Source organism: Psammomys obesus, unplaced genomic scaffold, assembly GCF_907164565.1.
Source record: "Psammomys obesus unplaced genomic scaffold, mPsaObe1.curated_primary_1811, whole genome shotgun sequence".
In the NCBI taxonomy this organism is placed as follows: Eukaryota; Metazoa; Chordata; class Mammalia; order Rodentia; family Muridae; genus Psammomys; species Psammomys obesus.
The window spans coordinates 438157-461685 of NW_026585685.1; the positions used below are offsets into that span (position 1 = coordinate 438157).

The following is a 23529-nucleotide window of genomic DNA, read 5'->3' on the forward strand; positions in this document are numbered from 1 at the left end:
AAATAGAATAGACAGCAGAAGCAGATGAAGAGAGGAAACTGGGCAGGAGATGGAACAGGGAGGGAAACAAGGGTGGAGATCAGATGTGGGCAAAATGGGGGTTAGAGGTGAGAGGGCTGGGAACAAGAAGGGACACTGGGGAGGGACATCTCTTTTTCAAGCTGGAGGCCTGCTACAGGGTAGGCTCCTGGGAAGATATGGGTGTTACTCTAGCTGAGAAGAGGCCTTTAGAGTTGGGAGTCACTTCTTTTAGGGAAATCTATATCCTCTCATTCATCCCCACACTTGTACCACAATCTCCAGACAATTTTGTGTTTTACTCTCTGCTGTGTTAGGTTCCTGTGTCTTTCTCTTGATTGAGTTAGGAATCCAGAACTGCAGTTTTTCAACAGACATCCCTTTCCTCACTGTGCCGGGTGTACAGAATAAACTGAAAATTGTTCACTAGTTATGAAATAGCATTGTTGAGTGGGAGATAAATTAAAAAGAAATAATAAGAAAGTATTAAATAAAATAAAAAAGGCTCATTCCAACCCTTGGCAAATCAAGGAGACTAGAAGCCATGAGCTAGTTTAGATATCCAAGGAGAGGAACGAAAAAGGGATTTTTTGATACTAAGGGCAATTCGGATGCAAATCTGAGCTTGTGTGCTTCTGTTAGACTCTGATTTGACCAAATTGTTGCTTAGATACATGTATCCAAGAAATCATATGATATATCTTAGAGATCAGTTATGTCTGTGCTTCCTAGATCCCTGAAGAAGGGTACCCACAAGTTTTCGTATCTGTAGGTCTTAGACAACGAGGAATTTCCCAGAGGTGGAGCGAAGGCAGAATGAGGTTTGGTTCTACAAGGTCCTAGTAAGGAACCTAGTAATGAACTAAGAAGTGAAATTATGCCTTTGAGAGTGACTGCACTACTGGTAAGCATGAACCAAAGACAAGAAAGGGATCATGAATCTGAAGGGAAGAGACACTTTTTCAGAGTCCAGAAGTAACCTTGGGAGAGACATCTTCCCTCAAGGACTCTTGTTGCTCATTTGGAGGGAGAAACAACTGCACAGATGCTGCCTGCAGAAGGAGGATCCAAGGGAATGGAGGAAAAGAGAGCTCTGTGGGTCTCTCAAGCCACATATAATGTGAAACCCTTGTCTCTTAGAGGTGGCTGCCAAGACTTCACAAAAAGCCCAAGTGTGCTTGAGGAATTTTATGGAATTCCCAGAGACTTCCTCAGAAATAAACACATCCATAAAAAGAGAGAGGATTAAAATTAGGATCTGTCTGTGGAGTGAAGTGTTCTATGAAGTTTTCTTAAAAGTATTACATGGTGACAGGCTGGCTTCTTTCCTGTGGTACCCTTCATTCTGCCTTTGACCTTGCATTTGATCTTTAATGCCAGTTCACTGAATCTATGACAACTGCAAGCCCCCGTGATTTTCTCCATCTATGTCTAGCTGACATGGCACTTTAGAAGCTACTGTTGATAGCCCATGTCAGGTTTCAGGTAGATTGACCCTTCTTTAGTTGGAGTTATACAGGAAGTTATATTCTTCTCTATGGAGTCCATCATTGGAGGCTTGAGTCAGAGCACATTAATTTGAAACTTGAGTAGTCAGAGAGGAGTCAGGTGTCATGGAGGCTGATTTACACATGAAAGCAGTTTTGTTGTTGTCTTGTTTTAAAGCAGATTTTTTTTTTCTTGTAGGACCTGCAGAAAGACATGAAGTTCAGGAGAAATTCTGGGTCTGTTTTTGCTCTCAGAATGTTCTGAGCTAGTAATATGTTTGCTGTGTGTGTGGCTGTTGGAAGTCTTTTGTAATTCTTGTTCCTATATACATAATATTTCAGGGGATAATAGGTGGTGCATCATGGGAGTGGATAGATTTGTATTTTGGAAAAAGGGTGTTCAGCAAAGTCACTACTTAACCTAAGGGAAGAATCTTTTAGTGGTGGTAGAAACAGTATTTGAGAATAAAGATTTCCCTAAACCCTACTCTTAGCAGCTACTGTTCCAAGGCCATGCCTATGGAATGAAGAAACACTTTCCCCAGTTTGGGACAGGAGCCCTCTCCTGGTACAGGTCCACAGCTCAGCAGAAAGTGGAGTGTTAATGTCAACAATTTATGGAGAGACAAATAGAAGTCAGCTATACATCAATGCCAGTCCAGTTCATTTTTGCTTAGTTCTAAAATGACTTTCCTTGGAGATTTGGGAGGAAGGTACTAGTAGATTACTCCAGCTGACATCTGGTAATAGCATTCTTTGTCTGAGACAACTAATGCAAATCTTACCTGCATCCTTATCCATCTGTTTAGGTAAGCAGAAGAAATAGCTGTTTAAAGGTTAAAAAGCCAAAACACCAGTGACTTGGTACAATTCGATCTTATGGTTACTTCTAGCTGTTAAAATTATAAGTCCAAAATAACAGTAATGATAATTTCATATGTTAACCGAGGGCCAGATTGTTTATTTTTACCTCAGAGTTGAGGTACCCTCACAGTGCATCCTTTTACGCTGATGGCGAAACTGAATGTTGAGCTACTGGCTTCAGAATTCTCATATCTAGTCTTTGACAGCATCCAGAGAATGGCTTCACTGTCCTCTGTGGGCAAAGCAGGCAGGGTAGCTGAAATAATGCTTCCAACCTCTTCTGGCTCCCTGTAGTTCATGAGTCTCAAGTAGCAAGCTCAGAGCCAGTGAGCTGACCACTTGCTTTTTCTCAGCTGTCAATACATTCCAAGTGTCCCCCTCATGCTCAATTGCTGTGTTTTCATTTGTCCCCTCTAGGGCTATTGGCTGCAGTTTCCCAGTCAACCTCATCCTGCTCTTTCTTGGCAGTTTTACAAGCCTCTGTAGATTTTTGCATACTTTCTTGTTATCCCTGGCATGGCTGACTTCTGTCATTCAGTAGGTCTAGGGAGGCAATCAGTGTTGGACTTCTTCTCAGGGACTGGTGCATTTGTCATTCAATGTAGCTGGCCCTGTACTAGATTTTGGCATCCTCCTCCTTCTATTGGCAGTTGTATTTCTCATATTCACCCAAGCCATGGCTGTTTGTCACATCCCTTTTAGCCAGGACTTAATACTTTTCTCTGCCTTATTATTTGTTCTCCCTCTCTTGTCATGAACCGTTTCCACCATTGTCCTCTTGGCAATATATGTTTGCCAGAGAATGTTGGCAATTGTTTTATTATCTATGGCTCCTTCCCAAGGATGGTGTCATTGAACACAGTGACGTCTTTTTAATGGCCAGTATATTGGAGTCTGAAATAATCTGCAAGATAATGAGGCCTACAGGGGCTTGAGGGACACGCTTTTGGTTCTCTGATGAGAAAATGGGAAATGGAACTAGGTAACATGGAACTCCTACATTTTACCCAGAGTCAGAGGACTAACAGAGCTATGAATTCCAGGGAAGTAAGCCCGTATCCACTGGAGCAGGTTGCAACTTGAGCAGAATTTGCTTTCGTTTGCTTGAGTTACAGCAATGATGACCAACCTTTCATGATACTTTCTCACTTGCCTTGATAAATTTTGTTTTCAATCAAGCTGTGTTTATTAAGTCACAATTACTGTAAGATAATGGAGATTTCTCTATTCTCTAACTATGGAGACTTAGGCATGAAGAAGTTACATACTTTAGCCAAAGTTGCCTTAATTAGAAGCCAGACAGTCTATCTTTAGAATCTAAGCTCTTAACTAGAATGCTCACTTGTCTCTTGTGTGCGTTTCATAGCACCAAAGCTACATTATTCCAGTCAAATGCAAAGGGACTTAATGCTTTGGTTAGCCTGTTTAGTAGTGATAAAATTTTTAATTATTCATGAGACATTGAAAATGCCCAGGAACTGACATTACAACTTATCCAAACTCTAAGAAGGACAGTTGGAAAGGAACACATGGGGACCACCATGTGATGAGTAATTTGAATTCAATTTCAAACACATTTCCATCTATTTCTCTTTCTTCCATACCAGTGAAGGAGGCTCATTAAGAACAGCTTCTTCATTGTGTAGATGTAATTGTACCCTGTGAAGCCAAATTTCACTTGATGGGTTTGTCCTTAAACAATTTGTAGACTTCTAATTTGTGGTCTTAAATAGCTGGAGGTTGGAGCTGATTCCACAAAGTAGTGGAAGGTTTGACCTTTCCTTAAGGGAGCCAGGCTAGATTAAGAATGTGGACATATGCTAATTAGATCTGAACTGGGTGCCAATTGTACAAATCCTCGTTGTTCACACAGAGCTTCAGTGTGAAGTGCTCAGAGCTTCCACACGGGAAGATATGTTGACTTACTGTTGACTCTGTCGCACGTACTGTTGACTCTGCTACAAAAGTTACCTCTTGTTCTGAACGCAAGATTGCTGAGAGTGTCATTTAATATTGGCACTCTTAGACGTTTTGTGGAATCTTCCTTTCGTTTCCCTGGTATGTTAAGTACTTCTTGCTCAATGCTTCATAACATCTATTACATAGCTCTAGTGTATCATATAGTTCATAAACTAGTCCTTTTCATACCATTTTCTTTTTTAATTGAAGAGGAAACTCTTTCAGGGTAAAAATTGTGTCCCTTTTGCCTTTATATCTCCTAAGTTTTTCCCTTGTCTGAATACTTCTTTATGTTTTTAAAATCTCTGCTACCTTAGAATATTTTTAGCCATGGACTTCCTTCTGTTGAGAGAGGACCATATCAGCATATTGTATATCTCTCTTTGTTCATAGTAGTCTCATCACACAGTACAGAGAGAAGTTACACTTGAGTAAAAAAAAAAAAAATTAGAGCTAAAGAAAAAATAAACAGATGATGATGAAAAAGCAGTTCCATATCTCAAGAGAAGGATAATGTGAAAAGCGTGCATATTGATACCTAAATAGTAACACATATATTTTAATACTTGTTTTTATACTTGTCTGATATTTGCTGAAATTCAGAAGAAGTTTCTTTTTTGTTTGTTTGGTGTTTTTTGTTGTTGTTGTTGTTTGTTTGTTTCAATGCAGTTGGAAGTTTATTTCTTTCCAATCTGGTTACAATTCCACATCAGTTGATCTTGAGGCAACATCAGTTTGTAAAGGAGCTCTTTGGCTAGCTCTGCCTCCTTCCTCTTCCCCCCTTTCAGCACATTTTTTGGCTTGGCCAAGTCAAAAGAGAAGCAGCTTGGAAAGCAGAGAGGGAGTTATAGCCAAAAGACTGAACAAAGGGGGTTCAGATGTGGCCTCTGTTGTCACTGAACTAATGAGAAAAAGTCAGTAAGAGGGAACAATTGCCAGTTTGACTGTTTTTGATTGGAAGCTCAAGAGATGACACAAGGCCTCTGCGGTGCCTCAGCCTGTAGAGGCCCACCAGGTGGAATGAGGTAACAAGACACTACCCAAGGCAGCTCTTGGCATCCGTGAAACAATGAATCCATTTTGTAAATTGTGAAGAGAAAATTTACAAAATTAGGGAAAGATAATAGTAAACAAATAAACAATGGTTAGCACAAGATACACCTTGAGTGGCCATCTAGTAGCTGAAGACCATAATGGGTAGTTGGCAAACATTTTTATATAACACGAGGTGTAGAAATGCCTGGACACTGCTAGGGCACTCAGCACTCTACGGAAGGTCGGAAATTCTCAATCTAGGACAAAAGAAGCCAGAGGGAAATTATAACCTCCTTGATACCTAGGCCAATAAAGGCACAGTCCAGTCAGGTAGAGAATAAAAGTCCCCAATCTCTAGCACTAGAGAAACCTTTCTATCCTCAGAGATTTTATTTTATTTTTATACTGAGCTGGTTTTTTTTTATTTTTTATTTTAATTTTTATTAATTACACTTTATTCACTTGTATCCACCCCCATAAACCCCTCCTTCCTCCCCTCCTAATCCCACCTTCCTTCCCCCTTTTCCATGCATGCCCATCCTCAAGTCCGCTGATAGAGGAGGTCTTCCTCTCCTTCCTTCTGATCCTAGTCCATCTGATCTCATCAGGAGTGGCTGCATTGTCATCTTCCGTGGCCTGGTAATGCTGCTCCCCCCTCAGGGGGAGGTGATCAAAGAGCAGGCCAATCAGTTCATGTCAGAGGCTGTCCCTGTTCCCATTACTTTGGAATCCACTTGGACACTGAACTGCCATGGGCTACATCTGTGCAGGAGTTCCAGGTTATCTCCATGCCTGGTACTTAGTTGGAGTTTAAGTCTCTGGAAAGATCCCTGTGTTCAAATTTTTTTGTTCTGTTGCTCTCCTTGTGGAGTTCCTGTCCTCTCCAGATCTTACTATTTCCCACTTCTTTCATAAGATTCCATGCACTTTGCCCAACAGTTGGCCATAAGTCTCAGCATCTGCTTTGATAGTCTGCAGGGCAGAGCCTTTCGGAGGCCCTTTGTGGCAGGTTCCTAACTTGTTTCCTTCTTCTTCTGATGTCCATCTTCTTTGCCTTTCAGGATGGGTATTGAGCATTTTAGTCAGGGTCCTCTGTCTTGATTAGTTTCTTTAGGTGTACAGATTTTAGTAGGTTTATCCTCTATTATATGTCTATATGAGTGATTATATACCGCATGTGTCTTTCTGCTTCTGGGACAGCTCACTCAGGATGATCCTTTCCAGATTCCACCATTTACCTGCAAATATCATGATTTCCTTGTTTTTCATTGCTGAGTAATATTCCATTGTGTAGATGTACCACAATTTCTGAATCCATTCTTCTGTTGAGGGGCATCTGGGTTGTTTCCAGCTTCTGGCTATTACAAATAAAGCTGCTATGAACATGGTTGAGGAAATGTCCTTATTGTGCACTTGAGCCTCTTTTGGATATATGCCTAGGAGTGGTATAGCTGGATCTTGAGGAAGCGCTATTCCTAGTTGTCTGAGAAAGCACTAGATTGATTTCCGGAGTGGTTGTAACAGTTTACATTCCCACCAGCAATGGAGGAGGGTTCCCCTTTCTCCACAACCTCTCCAGCATGTGTTGTCATTTGAGTTTTTTATCTTGGCCATTCTGATGGGTGTAAGGTGAAATCTCAATGTTGTTTCGATTTGCATTTCCCTGATGGCTAATGATGTTGAGCATTTCTTTAAGTGTTTCTCTGCCATTAAAAAAAAAAAAAAATTCAAGCTTAGAAAAAAGAATAGATACTAGCTAAAGCTTATGATATAGTTCCTCTACTTAATTAACTCAACATGAGAAAATGACTCTTGTTAGAGTTATAAAATAGTGACACTTTTTTATTTATTCAATGCATATAAATTGAGACACACTGTGCAGCAAGCATTGTGCTAAGCACTTGGACAAAAGAAAAAACATTGACTCTGATCCCTTGAATACATACAAGCCAGCTGTAGAAAGAGGGGGGCTGTTAAATCATGCCATGGCCCTATTCTAAATTCTGAGATACAGTACTAGTGATTTCTACTACTTAGATCTAATCAGTGAAACTGGACAAGGTTTGAGACAAATAAAATATAAGGCATAGCAAATAAATATGATTATTTTCTTCTAAAAAGAGAAACATTCAGAATACATAAAAGACTAAATAATATAAATGAATGAGATTTCTATCATTTCACACAGGAGAATGCGTATTAAAGGCTAATTTATATATTTTTTATATATGGTAAAAATCCATGAAAGATATACTTCAGTAAAAAGGTGCAATTAGTAATGTTATGTTCTTTACCACTAATTTTTGGTGGGATGGTTACAAATGTTCTCCCTATGCCTTTGCCATGAGAAACCCTCTGTTACATGAACTCCTGGATGGCTATGAGTTTGTCTATCTGTGGCATGCTGTAGTCTTAGGCTAAGGAAAGTGTCCTTGAGGAGGCTGTGGAAGAAGGATGCTTCATGGGCAATGTGTGAGACTGTCATCACTTCACCAGAGGATGAAAATTAATTACATTAGAAATTTCAGCCAAATGTCAGAAGTAGCTTAATAACAGACCTAATAAAACTCAGGACCCCTTCCCAAGGAAATGATTCCATAGAGGCTGGGTAACCATTGAAAAAAAATGCCAGAAATGATGGAGTACACAACATCTGTGAAGCTTCCTAAATTTTAAATATAGGATTCCATCACTGTTTTGAAGTTATATTTGATAGTTGATGCATAGTCATTATTTTATAGTATAAAATTGACTACTTATAAAATAATGTATACCATACCGTAGTATTTCAAAATAGTATTATGGAAAAAGAAACCACATCTATTTCTACTCAATACATAGTATTTTGCCATTATACTATGTTACTGTTGAAACTTTATAGTTCCCTAGCACTTTACTATGAAATGAGAAGGGATTGTTCTTTGTCCTTGTGTTAGCTTTTATCCTTATAATGTACATTTGTCCCTGGAAAAGATGGACTGGAAGGTGGAACAGTAAAACCTTGTCATCAACAGCGAGCCTTTTGTGCCATTAAAGGGAATCCTTTGACTGTTCTGGTGGGCTGCCCACATTCCAGGACAAGGCAGTCAGATCTAAGCTGGGCCTATCTGTTTCTTCTCTCTGCCAAGGCTCAGCATGGATTTATCTGCCTATCTCCTTATTATTCTGAACTCCCTTAATTGCCTGAGCTCTTTCTATCCACAAATAGTTCCACAAACTGTATTCAGGACCAAAGTAATGGTAGAGATACCACCTATTCCTGCTTCTCACAGATTAACAGCTAATAAACACCATGCAGTGCTCTCTCCTGTGAACCTCTTCTTAAAATACAGAGTTTGGTTTGCCAGCATCAAAGTATTTAAAGCCTCTAAGATCCAGGAAAGACTTTAGAAAGTGTGCAAATAAAGCCTGTTCAGAAAGCAAATTTTCCAACACTAAGAGACCATCAGTGTGCCAATGGCTCATCTGAGAAGAATGCCCAGGGGATTGTTGACAGATATAGGAATGTGGCATTGCTTCTCACTTAGAACAAAACCCCCCACTTTATTCTTGGCATGTAACAGAGTTGGGCAAGAGCATTACTCAGGTAGAAGATCATACTGCTTTCAGCAGGAAAGACCTGTCTGCTCCTAAGAGACTCATCATGTCCTTTGTGGTGACTTCACAACAGAGAGACATATGGTTCCATCGTGATTCCCCATTCTTCTATTTCCCCCCATGGTCCCTGACCTTCCCCTTCCCGACATAGGAGAAACAGTTTTGAAGTAAATCTACAAAAGCTTTACTCAAAGCTTTCAGCAGAGTGCCAAACCAACACTCTGTTCTGAGGATGTTGCATATCGTCAGCAACATCCAGGAAGTCACCTGGGCAATCATTTCAGTACTTCATACAAGGAAGTAGTTGAACAGTAAAGAGACAGTGTGGATGTAGTCCAGTTTACGGCTTCTACAACACGAGTTAAACAGAAGCTGTGAATGAATGTATTTTGAAATATTAGATACTTTCTAAGATCTGACAGTTTATGGTTCCTTTTTTTATTGTTTGTTATTATTATTTACATTTTATCAACTCTGCATCCCAGCTGTATCCTGCTCCCTTATTCCCTCCCAATCCCACCCTCCCTCCCTCAGCTTCTCCCTGCCCCTTTCAAAGTCCACAGACGGGGAGGACCTCCTCCCCTTTCATCTGGCCCTGTTTTATCAGATATCTTCAGGGCTGGCTGTGAAGTCCTCCTCTGTGGCCTAGCAGAACTGCTCCTCCCTTAGGGGGTGGGGAGTCAAAGAGCCTGCCATTGAGTTCCTATCGGAGACAGTCCCTGTTCCCCCTACTATGGGAAACCAATTGGTTATTGAGCTACCATGAGCTTCGTCCGAGTAAAGGTTCTAGGTTATATCCATACATGGTCCTTGGTTGGAGAAACAGTTTCAAAAAAATCACCTGTGCCAAGATATATTTGGTCCTTGTGGGGATCCTATCCTTTCCCTGTCATATTAACTCCCCTTCTGCCGAAGGTTTGGTTATGGGTCTTAGTATCTATTTTGAAATGCTGCTTGGTAGGGTCTTTCAGATGCCTTCTGTGGTAGACTACTGTCATATGTCCTATGCACATCTCATTTGTCTTTCTAAGTGAGGATTGTTCATCCTACCTCGTGTCTGCTTTCTTGTTTATCTCCTTTAGATGTATAGACTTCATTATGTTTATTATATCTTGTAGATCTATATAAGCAAGTATACACCATGTTTGTCTTTCTCCTCCTGGGATACCTCACTCAGAATGATCTTTTCTAGATCCCACCATTTGCATGGTTCTTAATGGTCAATTGCTAGGTTACAAATGAAAATAAGGCATTTGGATGTACAGTCTGCTCTTTTTGCCTGTTGTGTGCTTCCTTTTTTCCTTTGGGTAGCTATTTCTTGCTACAATAAAATCTTGAGCGTATTGTTTGCTCTTCTCCTATTTCTGTTGCCTCCCCCCACCCCCTGTTAGCTTAATAGAACTTTGAAGTCACATCAGCTTGACAGCTTCATTGAGCCTTCACACACTCTGGATGTGAAGTTGGCTCTGGGACAGGATGTGTCAGCTATGAGGTAATGGTGGTAGCATGAGAAGCAGTCGGTGCTACTCTTTACTCAACTGTACTCACGATAGCCTTGACCTTAAATACACTTTGTTATTATGCCCATTGAGCCTCTTTGGAAGGAAAACCAGAGTTAAGTTTTTATCATGGTTAAGGCCTTTCTTGTGAGTGATCTGAATTAGTTTCCTCTGTTCTTCCTCCAGCAGTGTAACAGCACCTGGACTTTACAGTTTCCCAGGCTAACTTCTCTCAGTGCCTGTAGTATGCCACTGATCAGACAACTCCTGACATTTTGCGATTAATTCCAAGCTGATTTTCTGGCTGTTCTTATTCCAGAACTGGACTTGAAGCCATCATGGAGACTTACGCATTCTGGAGACCTCCCGTGCGCACACTGACCTTTGAGGACTTCACTACCATGCAAAAGCAGCAAGGTAAAGCTTTGGGTGAGTCCTCTGCTCTGCATACCGCAGGGGATGGGGAAGCTGAACTGCGCATGGCACAGGGACCCTAAGCCAACATAGGGGTTATACCGCTTCTCTGGGGACAAAGGCCACTTGTAGCTCAATGAATGATAAAAGCACCACCAGTTCTGCAAAGGAGCTGGATTCAGACTCAGCATGTGACTTGCATTCAGAATTCTTTCCTAAAACCACAGATTTCTGTGATAGTTCCTTTACTTTGCTGTTGATAACATACCACCATCAAATGAAACTCAGGAAGAAAAGAGTTTATTTTGGCTTATGGTTCTAGGAGGGCTGGAGTACATAAGAGCAGAGAAGGCATGGCAGGATCAAGAAGTGGAAGATCATATCTCATCCACACACAAGAAGCAGGGCAGGCAGAGGGGTGAGGCTATAAACCTTCAAAGCCTGCTTCCGGTGATGTTTGCCTCCCACCAAAGCTTTACCCCTTGAATGTTCCACAACCTCTCCAAACATTGTCACCAACTGGGGACAATCTGTTAAAACATATGAGTCTGTGGGAAACATTTCTCATTTAAACCACCATGAATCCATCTGTCCTCTCTCTGTCCCTTCCTTCCTTCCTTTCTCCTTTCCTCCCTTTCCTCTGTCCTTCCCTTCCTCCTTCTCTGTGGTACTAAGAATCTAACTAGGGTCTTGTGTGTGCTAGGCAAGTGTTCTGCTGTGAACTACATCAGCAGCCCAAGCTTATTTATCTGTGATAATGATTTCCAGTTGAATTCTTGTGACCTCTGCGAAGCACTCACAGAGGCCTTTGCTATTTGAAGAGACCATCACAGTATCTCCATTTACTCCACATGGGAACCTCATCCATTTACTTTTTCTAGTTCTTTCTTAGTGACAAAAACTCCAGTTCTTAGCTGAATAAAATGAGGTCTCACATTGAGAAGGGGCTGCTTCAAGTCCACCAGAGCTTTACTACATATAAGCTAGCTTCCCCCCCTTCCATTTTCCTGTTTGAAACAGCAGCCCTGTCATATTGGTGAGTTAAGTGGACTTTGCCCAACTTTTTTTTCGTGATTTTTTTTAATCAAATTCCTAATCTTCCTTTTCTTGTAGCTCAGTTGAAAAACTTTGGTGAGGCATACAGAAGGATCACAGTATTTCAACTCATACTGTTGGTCTGGTCAAATGCGTGCCTGTCCCCCGCTGGTTTCTTGAGTCAAAATTTCCCAGAGTACGGAATGATTTGTTTTCTTCTCCAATCTTCTTCCTCTTCCCAAAGTGACAGTGGGCATAATGTTCAGACTGAGTTTATTCCATTCCATTACTTAGCATTGACAGAAGCCTAAATTTTTACATTTCTAGTTGTTTGGGAAGCTGTTCTAGGACTCTATAATATCTGATACTGCATACCCTTCTCAGGGGAGCAGTTAATGTTTTGGAAACTAGTTTTGGTCTGTGGCCAACACTGCTGAAATATTTTGAGTTTTAAAGATGGACATAATTAAAGTGTGTGGAGCTTCCTGGTACAGCTGCTTGAAAGGCTGGGGCAGGAGGATCACAAAGAGAAAACCTGTCTGAGTTACCACAGCAAGTTCAAGGCCAAGTTTAAAACTTACTGAGACCCTGTCTCTCCCGTTTTGCTTTTAAAACAAAATTGGAGAGGAAAGGGCTTATTTGCTGACAGGCTACAGTCCATCATGAAAGGAAGCCAAGGCAGGAAGTAACTTGAGGTAGGAACCCGGAGGCGGGAACTGAGGTAGACACCATCAGCATTGGTTACTGGCTCACACAGAGGCTCAGGTTCAGTTTTCCTTCTTACACAATTCAGGACTACCTGGCCAGAGGAAACACTGAGCACATTATTCATTAATAAGAAAAATACCCCACAGTGTGCCCACAGGGCAATCTGATGGATGCAGTTCTTCAACTGAGGTTCTCTCTTCCCAGGTGACTTGAGTTTGTGTTAAGCTGACAAAAGTTAACCCTTATGTCTGTCTCTGTCTTTCTCTCTCTCTCTCTCTCTCTCACACACACACACCCGCATGTGCACAAGTGAAAAGGGGGCTAGGGATTTAATTAATTTTGTGGAGCATTTCCACAGTGTGCTTGAGGAGTTAGCTTCAGTCCCTAGTACTGGCAAAAAAAAAACAGATTCAGGTAAGGCATTTTGAATCAGGTTCTTATCATTACCTCTTAGTGTTGGGACCTTCATGAATTTCTCAGCCTTTTTGCCACTCAGTTTTTCTTCCTGCATGCTATCAAAGAGCATAATATATTCTTGTAAATATATTTACAATACATTTTAGTATTTAAAATCCTGATAAGCTCTCAGTACAGGGTAAATAGCTGTCATGCCTTTATGGTCACTGTTATTGTGACCTTGATCTCTTACTCCCTTTGCACAAGAATGTCTGTGAATCAGAGAAAGGACTTTGTAGCCAGTTCTGAAGATACCTGATAAAAACAGGATCAGATGAAAGGGGAGGAGGCCTTCCCCAATCAGTGGACTTGGAAAGGGGCAGGGAGGAGATGAGGGAGGGAGGGAGGGTTTGGGAGGGAATGAGGGAGCAGATACAGCTGGGATACAGAGTTAATAAAATGTAACTAATAATAAAAAATAAAATAAAATAAAACATGCTTAATATACTGAAGAATGAAAATAAACTTTGAGCCACAATGAAAAAAAAAAAAAGAATGTGAATGGGAGCTATTATTATTTTATTTCCTAATGATTAAGTACTTTGAACATGGCAATAACTCTTGACCTGACCTCTGTTAGAGTAAGCAAACCAGCATTTCTTTCTCATTCTTCTCTGGTCCTACCACATCTTAGTAGTCCCTTCAGATTTTGAATCTATCCATAGTTTAAATAACTGAGTTGGTCAAAACAGCATGACCTAATTGTCCTGGGAAACAAGCTCACAGATGCCTGAAAATGTGCACTACTAATCTAAATGCATTTCAGTCTAATCAATTTGACAGCCAAGATTGACTATCACATGTATGAAAGGCAACTAACGCAATATAGTCAGAAAACTAAGAATCCAGGTCTGTTATAGCTCAAATATGCTGCCCTGTCATTCTCTGATGGATGTTTTCAATAAAATTTCTGCCTCAGTTTCCCCACACAGACAGTAGAGATATTTGTATGATAAAACTGAACATTTATGAATGATGATCCAAGCGATTTGAGAGCTGTTGTGCTGAAAGGAATGATTCCAGTTGTACCAGAGTTCATATTTTGTCTCCCTCTGTGGAAACATGGACCTGGCATTTCAGAGGCCTCCCTCCTGCTCAAAGCTAGCAGGCATCATTGCAGATTTCAACACCGTTGGATGTTCCTGCTTTGGTCAGGCAATTAAAGCATTAGAATGATGGTCACTGTTGGTGACTGGATTTTCATTCATTTGCTTGGTAGTAGGTAGACGTTGGCCAGTGAGAGAGATTATATACTTAATACACCATAGTAGTAAAATACTGAGGGGCTGGAGGGATGGCTCAGATAAGAGCATGTACTGCTCCTGCAGAGGACCTGAGCCTGGTTTCCAGCCCAGCACCACGTGGCCCACAACTGTGTACGGCTCTAATTCTGGGAGACCTGAATCTTCTCATTCTATGAGCATTCAAACTCACATGAGCTCATACCCTACCCCTACATATACACAGAATCAAAGACAGAGTATAAAAATTTCAGTGAACATTAATTTTTGAACTGTGAAGTCACTGCAGTAATTCAGGGAAAGCTAATTTACACAGATGCCTCTGAGTGGAAGAATGGTGCAGATCCCCTTGCACAGAATTATTAAAAATATTGCATACGATTACTTTTAGGTTATGTGTATAGTTATACATAGAATGAAAACATGGATTTCATGGTTTAATATTAGGGTTTTTTTTTCCCCTGCAATGTCTCAGATATATATGTATGTGTGTGTGTGGTGTGTGTGTGTGTGTATTCTAAAAATCTGAAAACAAAATCTTCAAATTCAGAATATTTCTGGTCCCAAGAGTCTCAGATCACAGATACTCAGCCTATACTAGATAAGCGATTATACATTTATCCCTTACGGCAGTGGCTCTCAACCTTCCTAATGCTGTGGTCCTTTAACACAGCTCCTCATGTTGTGGTGACCCTCACCGTAAAGTTATTTTCATTGGTACTTCATAACTAATTTTTCTACTGTTAGGAATTGTAAAGTAAATATCTGTGTTTTTTGATGGTCTTAGGCGACCCCTGTGAAAGCATCATTTGACCTCCATAGGGGTCGGGACCCATAGGTTGAGAACCTCTGCCCTAAAGTCATGTAAGGTTAATGTGTTCAAAACTGCCCTGAGACCCTCTCCTGAGAGAAGGACCCACGTCGACTTGTCATCCGGGTGTTTCCCTGGCCCCATCCTCACAGCCAGTCGCTAAGGTACTTGCATCTGTTCACGTCTCTGGTCTCCCTTGCCATCCACTGACGCATCATCACGTGTCACCTGGACAATTATGGTTTCCTCCAGAGCCTCTGTATCCTACTCCAAGACATTCTGCACATGGTTCTGGTCAGTCGGTGTTTCGAAATACGTGTCTACTCACAACAGCCCTCTGCCCTAACTTGCTTAAAATTCTTTAGTGGCCACAGTTTACTTTTGTTCCCTTAACACAGGTCACTAGACCTCTAAAACAGAGATGGTAGTGATGAGGATTAGAGAAACTGGTTTCTTAAGGGAAACTATGTACAGAATGGCCTAGGATTTACTGAGTACTTAAGAATGCTGCTCCAGGGTTTTCCTTCAGCCTGTCCCCACCTCCCTCTACCCTCCACCATTGTTCCTGCTTTCCTTTCCTCAGACAGGCTGCACTCTTTCCTGTTTTAGCTGTTTCCCTGCCAAGAGGGCTTGTTTTTTACTCACTTGCTTTCTTAGCATAACATCAGTTTAAAAATCTCAGCTCAAGTAGCACTTCCGTGGGAGAATTTTCTCCACTATTCACATTGGCTTTAGCCTTCTAGGTTATCCATACTCTGCTTGCTTCATTCTTTGTTGAATATCTTTCACTGACCTTTTTCTCAGCACCTTCTTTCTTATGATTAAATTCCTGGGTCCAGGCATGATCTCCAACTCACATTTGAAACTCAAATAGGGATTGAACTAGCAGCATATGGACTCTTGTAGGTGCTATACTAGGGACTACTGTTAATGTGCTTGCCAAAGATTCCCTAACTTTATGCTTAAATTTGAAGGGAAGGGAGATTAGTGAAAGCAGAAATAATAATAACTCACAATTAGTCGATAAAAGAAAGGGTGGTGGAAAGCTGATTAATAGTAAGATAGGAGTAAAGTCCAGGTGTCTCACGGCACTGTAGGGAGACCAGAGAAAATGTTAATGTACTCTGTATTTCTAAACACTAAACAGAAGAATTATTAAGTTTTGAATATTTGTTTGTTTTTTAAAATTTTTATATATTTTGATCACAGGTCAAGGTCATCAGTCTTGGTGGCAAGTGCCTTTATCTGCTGAATCATCTTGGCAACTCTTGGACATTTTTATTCTTTTAAACGGCAGCTCTTTTTCTGATCTCCACACTGCATTCCTTACTTGGTATAAATGTGCCTATATGAAAAATCATCTTTTTGAAAACCTCCTGCATTTGTATCCAATTGTTTAATTTGATCTTATTAAGGAGAACCAGGGAAGAGCAGATTTGCTTCACCACTTAAGACTGTGCATTTGAACTTAAGGCAGGTAACTCATCTTCTAGCAAAGCCAAGTATCTGTCAGGCATCTGTCCAAACAATTCCACTGCCCTATTACTGATAGTCAAGGGCTTCAGCCACACCCTCCATCTGACAAAGGGTCCATAGTCCATCTCTTCCACTTTCATTTCTATGTCTTTCTTCTCCAGAGTTATCCTAATATTCTCAGATCTTTAGATTTATAGTCAAAAAGCTTGTAGAATCACAGATGCATATCAATTAGAATATTTATTTAAATAGAAAAAACAACCCAAACAAAATAGCAAACTAAAAGAGTAACTCGTTGGCTTATAAAACAGAAAAGATTAAATAGCTTCTTTAGACAAATTCTAAGTGAGGGGCTTAAGCAAGAACACTCTGGCTAGAACATGCCCCTTTTCTTTACACTCGTTTTCCTCCAAGGTGATTTCATTCTCCCTTGTCCCCTGTGGTAGCTTAGAAAGCACCCTTGGCCTTAGACCCTTTGCTTCATCTCTAAGGGGAAAATGCAAGTGTCTCTGAGCAAGGGCTTTTAGCAAATATTCTATTTGGGTTCCCTCAGCACCAATTACTACAGTAGTGGAAGAAATATGATGCCTTGCTTTCCCAGGCCAGGTACATATATATGCCTTTCCTGGAGGTGAAGTGTGAACATGGTAGAAAGCCCGGTTTCCAGTGGGAACACTGTTTTCCCTAGGAGAAACAGATTAAATGACAGTAATAACAGATGCCTGTGGCAGCAAGGAAGGCTGAAAAAGCACCAAAAACAAGTCAGGAGGCCCAAGAAATGGGTGTGGTATGCCTAAGAGCAAAATAGGACCAGGTACAGCGCACAGTGATTGGATGAGGCAGTTTGAAGGAGAGTAAATTTGGAGCTATGCAGGGCTTTACATTTGATGGAAAAGAATGAACCAGGTTTCCATCTTTCTACAATGAGAACAGTACATTTCCCATTAGGATCATGATGCTCTCACATTGGCATCATGAGAAAGGTTCTCAATGCAGTGGAGGATAATTTCTCAGTTGCCACGCTTGTTAAATTTTATGACTTATGGGCTTCTTCACTGGGATGTTCATGGTCTGCTGATGTTTTACCTCTTACATGTCTGAACACACTGCGGATCAGCACTGTTCAGGGACAGAAGCCACCAAATTATAAAGAGAAGAGTCTAGTAGCACAAGCAATTACATGGAGACTTATTCCTTACTCATTCAGATGAGGTTTTATCTTACTGGTTTTCGGTATGATTGTGTGTGTGTGTGTGTGTGTGTGTGTGTGTGTGTGTGTGTGTCTGTGTATCTGTCTGTGTGTGGGTGGGTGTAGCACAATGCAATAAGCTCAAAGGGAAACTGCCTGTGAAAACCCCTGCATGACAATCTGGAAGTGATCAATTTAAAGATGCAAAAGTCAGCAGGTTTGGTATTCAGGATTTTCACGGACACATTTAACTTGTCTTCATGGTACACAAGTGTATTCTAGGTTATTGTCCTCATATGGGATCCCTGCTAAATATGCATTCCTGGTTGCTTTGGCTCTTAGCCTTGAATATTGGCACAAGTTAATGTTGGATATGCATTTTCATGTGTGCCTCTCCTCACTTTAGTCCCTGAGCGAGAATAGGATGTAGGGAGCTGGGGTGGTAAGGATTAATTGTGGATTACTGGAGAGGAGATTATGAAGTTGTTAATGGCATTAAGCTTTAATCTCCCCTCGAAAGGGGGCTAGGATCTTTGGACAAGGGGGAAGGCTCCAGTGTACTCACTTGATTCCTATCACTTCTGCTTTGCTTGATTTGAGAAGAAAAAAAGCCATGGAACACAGCTCATTTCCTTAGGGACTCACTGGGTAGGGAGGAAGGACAGAGGAACTAGAGTACCTCTGCAAACACAGCTCAGGTGGGCCCAGAGCTGCCAATTAGCTCTGTCTCCCATCATCCACACCCTGGAGGTTCTTTTGGCCTGAAACAATATGGCACATACATCTTGTGACATCAAGCTCATTAATGTGGATAGAGGCCAAGATGCCCTGCTCTCCCTGGACAGGAGGTAGCACTTGTGAGCCATATCCATTGGAGTATATATTCTTCAAGGTTTCTTTTTCCATTCTCTACTCCTTCTCTCAGGTAAGAGCATGTTTTATGCCTATATGCTAAAGCATGATCACTTTGTAATTTCCATGACATCTCCTGAAAGGTAGACATTAAAAACCCCACTTACGTAACTATGGAGCCCAATGCTCAGAGAGGCTAATTTACTAAGGTCCCATTGTAAGGTAGCAGGGACTGGAACCAGGCTTGTTCGGGTTTACAGTCCACGTCATCTATCCATTAAGCAAATTTAAATCAAGATGCTCAGAGAACATGACCTTGCATGGACAAAGGAGATGGGGGTGAACAAAAGGGACATGGTGGTAGACAGGAAGGCAGGCAAGCGACTTTGAGTGGCAGCCCTGATCAGCCCAGCCTGGCTTCCCACACTGCTCTGGTGATTTTGTCATGAGAGGTGTCTGCTTAGTCAAGTGTTGAAATGCACAGGGAGGGTGGGCTGCCTCTTTAAGCTTATTTAGCACTTGGCTGGCCCTCCCAATCTTGTTTAACATTTGACAAGCTATTAGATCATAAGAGAATAAAGACTTCTCGCCATCTCAGTTAGCTTTTCTGCAGAATGAATTCTACAGTCCTCTCTCTCTCTATGTGGACTTTGAGAACTAGTTACTGTCTGTATTGAGTACTTTAAGTGCTTAACAATATTTCTTCAAAGCGGATGGAAGCAGAGTGACCCTCCTTTGGACGGGCTTGTTCTCTCCTTCAAACACTAGCTCATATGGAGGTTCCTACCCCCCAAAGCTCAGCAGGCCACCAAGTCTCATTTCCAGTGAATATCATTTAAAAGCCAAAGCAAGCTGACTACAAACTTTTTAACATGTGCCTCTCATCTGCTCAGCAGAACCCCCTGTAACTTGTTAACAGTTCCCTTCTTCTTCTTCTTCTCTCTCTCTCTTTTTAGTGAAACCAATTGAGGCCTTAAATCAGTACCATTCGTTCCATCTTGGGCCATCTGAGAAAACCATTTAGAGATGTAGAAAGTCATCTGCTCCATCATGCACTTCCGGCTGCAGGGCTAGGCCAGCGCCTGATGGAGCTTACCTATATAACACGATAGGACAGTGTGTGGAACAGGTGGTCTCCTTCAGGGCCACATAAACACCAGACAAGGGAGAGCAGGACTAGCTTTCAAAGACAGGAGACTATATTCATATCTCGTAAAACACGAATCTTTTTACAGCTGGAGTCAAGTTTCTCCATTTGTGGCACAGCACTCACTGCAGTAAAGTTCATGGCATTTAGGTTGGAAAAGCAAGAAAACACATAGGATGCTTCAAAGAGAAGAAAATAAATCTCTGAGCTTCCTGTAGGATGTAGAGAGAGAGGAGGCCACGAAGCTTTGCCACATCAGGAAGCATAAGATGGTTCACTTCTGCTTCTGGAATCTTCCCTTCCAGAACTCCCTCATTATATTAAAATGATTCCTTGAAAAGTCCTTAGAGTTGATTCTTCACACTTCCTTTAATTCTCAGGCATAGCCCCAGTATGAAAACAAGGGAAACTGAGGCTTATTGGTCCAAGACCTTCCTTCCACAGCTGCAGAGAATTCAGCAGTAGATTCCACAGTGTGTGGCTGTAAACAAAGAAAGCTCCTCTTACCACCACCAGCTGCTGGTGGTTTTTGTCGTCAGCCATTTCAGACTGTCAAACAAAAACCTTTTTAGTTCTCTTATAGAATTTGTTATGAAGAGAAAATTTTCTGATATTAGTAGCTGATTGGATTGTCTCGAATTCCAATTGAATATGAACTTTCATTGGGGAAAGTTCCTCTTACCATGATATTAGAAATGATATTAGTTGAGCTATAAAAAATTAACTCTGAACAAAGTATTAACAAAGCCAAATCTTTACTTTTACCATCACCACTACTACTTTGCCTGTGGATCTAGACTGAGGTTTTCTATTTTGTCTACCCTCTCCTCCTTTTCTACAACAGTATAATTTCCCAATATCGCTGGACTGCACCCAGTATTCTTCATGGATTAAAACAAAACAAAACTTATCCCTGTTATTTTCTACCTGAAAAAAAAAAATCCTTACTTCCTAATGATGCTTCGTCTCTTAGAGGCTCAACAAAAATTATCAGTAACCAAAGATGTGTTTTCCACTGAAAACCCATGATTACCAACCATTAGGAGAAGAGCTATAGTGGTGCATGGAAGGGAATTCTATCAAGATGGGTTCTAGAGAGGGCAAAGCAACTGAATATTCTAGAATTCAATGAAGGCTCAGTTATACCAAGCACTTATTGCTTCTGAAGTCCACTGGGAGAATCAGGGAGTAGACGCTTCCTGCCCCCCAAAACCACAGTTCATACGAAAGTCACTTTTGGTTTTACTATTTGGAGCAAAGATGGAATTGATTCTTAGCTCATTGGAGCCCCAACCATTCACCCAGCCTTCCAGCTACATGTTTGATGATTAACCCTTTGCAACACAGATTCAGGATCATTTGGAAGTAGGATTTTGGAGGTCCTCTATAGAAGAGTGCAGCCTCTGTGCCTCAAATGTTCACCCTCAAGTTCTGCCCCATATACAGATTCAGCAGTCAGATGGAATCAGCAATTTGTTTTCATAGGCCCCCCAGCTTACACACACATGTCCTCAAGTTTCCGAGTCACTGGTCTGGGTACTGTGAAATAGAAACTCATATTTCATCACTAGTTTTCAGCCCTGGGTTCCCACTAGAGGAGCTTTGAATAATGCTGACACAGAATTCTCATAGCCAGAAACTCTCTAGTAGTTGGTTTGAGGTTGAATCCTGGAATAGCAGCGTTTTCAAATGGCAAGACTTTTCAGCTTCAGGACCATTGATCCTACTGGATTCCTTACCTCTGACGAAGAACCTGAAAGCTCTGGAGGGCAAAGGAGGTAAAAGGGCTATAGGGTTAGTGTACGGAGCTGAGGACAGAATCCATTCCACTATCACTCAGGTTAGTTTATGGCTATTTTGGGTTTATATATACCCACACTTCAGTGCTCCAAGTTAAATTCTTATTCCAGTCTCTCAGACTTGGAGGCCTCCTGTAAAAGGTCAATAGACTCTTAGGACCATTTTGTTTCAAGTTAGTCTTGATTCACTTCAGCCTACATCTTATAATTATGCTTATCGGGTGTGTTTGATATAACAGACCTCCAATGTAATATCCCAGGTTCTACCACCTAGGCCTTTTTGTCATGCCTTCTCAGTCCTCAGTCCTGGCTTGGTACAATGAGCCACCCCCATGAGGTTAGTGTCCTACTTAGGGTATTCTACTGAAGATTGCAATACAGGAAGCAGTCACTGGATAAAATATACATTACACATTTGTCCTGAACAGGCGATGAGATGAGAAAATGAGCTAGTGGCTTCTACTGCTGATCACTAAAAGTCTTATTAGGAAGTGACTTTGATGGTGAGCATTTATAAAAAAATAAGACCAAGAGCGGTTTGTTCTGATTTTTTAACATTATGATTAAGCCTATTCCAGAAAAAAAAAATAATGCAAAGACTACTGGTGTCATGTCATCCTTTGTAATGTATGCTTAAACTGTGACATCATCTTCTGATGTAAAAGGAAGGAACTGATCTGTAAGAACTTCAAAAATTTGGCCTAGATGAACTCATCTTAATCAATGGAATTTATGTTTTTATTTTTCAGGGGGCAGTACAGGTACTTCCCCAACCACCTCCAGCACCGGGACACCATCTCCTTCAGCTTCTTCTCATCTCTTATCTCCATCTTGTTCTCCTCCAACATTTCATTTGGCCCCCAATACTTTCAATGTGGGCTGTCGAGAAAGCCAGCTGTGTAATCTAAACCTCTCTGATTATCCGCCATGTGCCCGAAGCAACATGGCCGCCTTACAGAGCTACCCTGGGCTGAGTGACAGTGGCTACAACAGGCTCCAGAGTGGCACAGCGTCAGCCGCTCAGCCCTCCGAAACCTTCATGCCCCAGAGGACTCCATCACTGATCTCAGGAATACCAACGCCTCCCTCGTTGCCCAGCAACAGCAAGATGGAAGCCTACGGTGGCCAGCTGGGGTCCTTCCCCACTTCACAGTTCCAGTATGTCATGCAGGCAGGCAATGCGGCCTCCAGCTCTTCGTCACCACACATGTTTGGTGGCAGTCACATGCAGCAGAGCTCCTACAATGCCTTCTCCCTTCATAACCCCTACAATCTGTACGGGTACAACTTCCCCACTTCTCCCAGGTTAGCTGCAAGCCCAGAAAAACTGAGCGCACCTCAGAGCACTTTACTCTGTTCTTCTCCTTCCAATGGGGCCTTTGGAGAGAGGCAGTACCTGCCCACAGGGATGGAGCACAGTATGCACATGATCAGCCCATCGGCTAATAATCAGCAGGCTGCCAACACCTGCGATGGCCGACAGTACGGGGCGGTCCCAGGCTCCTCCTCCCAGATGTCGGTGCACATGGTTTAAAGAGCAGTCCAGACACCACGGAGGTGATGGCAGTCAAGACTCCAGAATCTCTGTGGGTGGATCTTCCTCTTTGGGAGCCCCGTGCCTTGGGAAAATAGGAATTATGCGTTTGGTTTTGGTTTTTTGTTTTCGTTTTTGTATTTTTCTGGATAAGGAAAACAGAGAACAGCAATATACCACTGAAGGATCCTTGGAGCACAGCATCCATAATACAGTGGTCATTCTTTTGACATCTGAAATCTTAGTTTTATAAAAGCATTGTGTATGACAGAGTGCCCTTGAAGAGACTGAATAGTCATTTTTTAATAATGTTGAAGGAAATGCTAACATTCAGCAGCCAAGAAAAGTTACACACACACACACACACACAAACACACACACACATGCACACAGATACACATACACAAA

The 23529-nt window shown here is 41.5% G+C and overlaps 1 protein-coding gene across 1 annotated transcript in view; it reads left to right on the top strand.

Annotated features, from left to right (window-relative positions):
* Tbx15 (T-box transcription factor 15) overlaps nucleotides 1–23121 on the top strand; it is a 75132-nt gene extending 52011 nt beyond the window's left edge. Inside the window, exons 8-9 of the mRNA XM_055628068.1 lie at nucleotides 10779–10876; nucleotides 22337–23121. Of these exons, the coding sequence (XP_055484043.1) occupies nucleotides 10779–10876; nucleotides 22337–23121 (883 nt within the window). The remainder of the gene's footprint in view (nucleotides 1–10778; nucleotides 10877–22336) is intronic.
* Nucleotides 23122–23529: the final 408 nt, after the last annotated feature.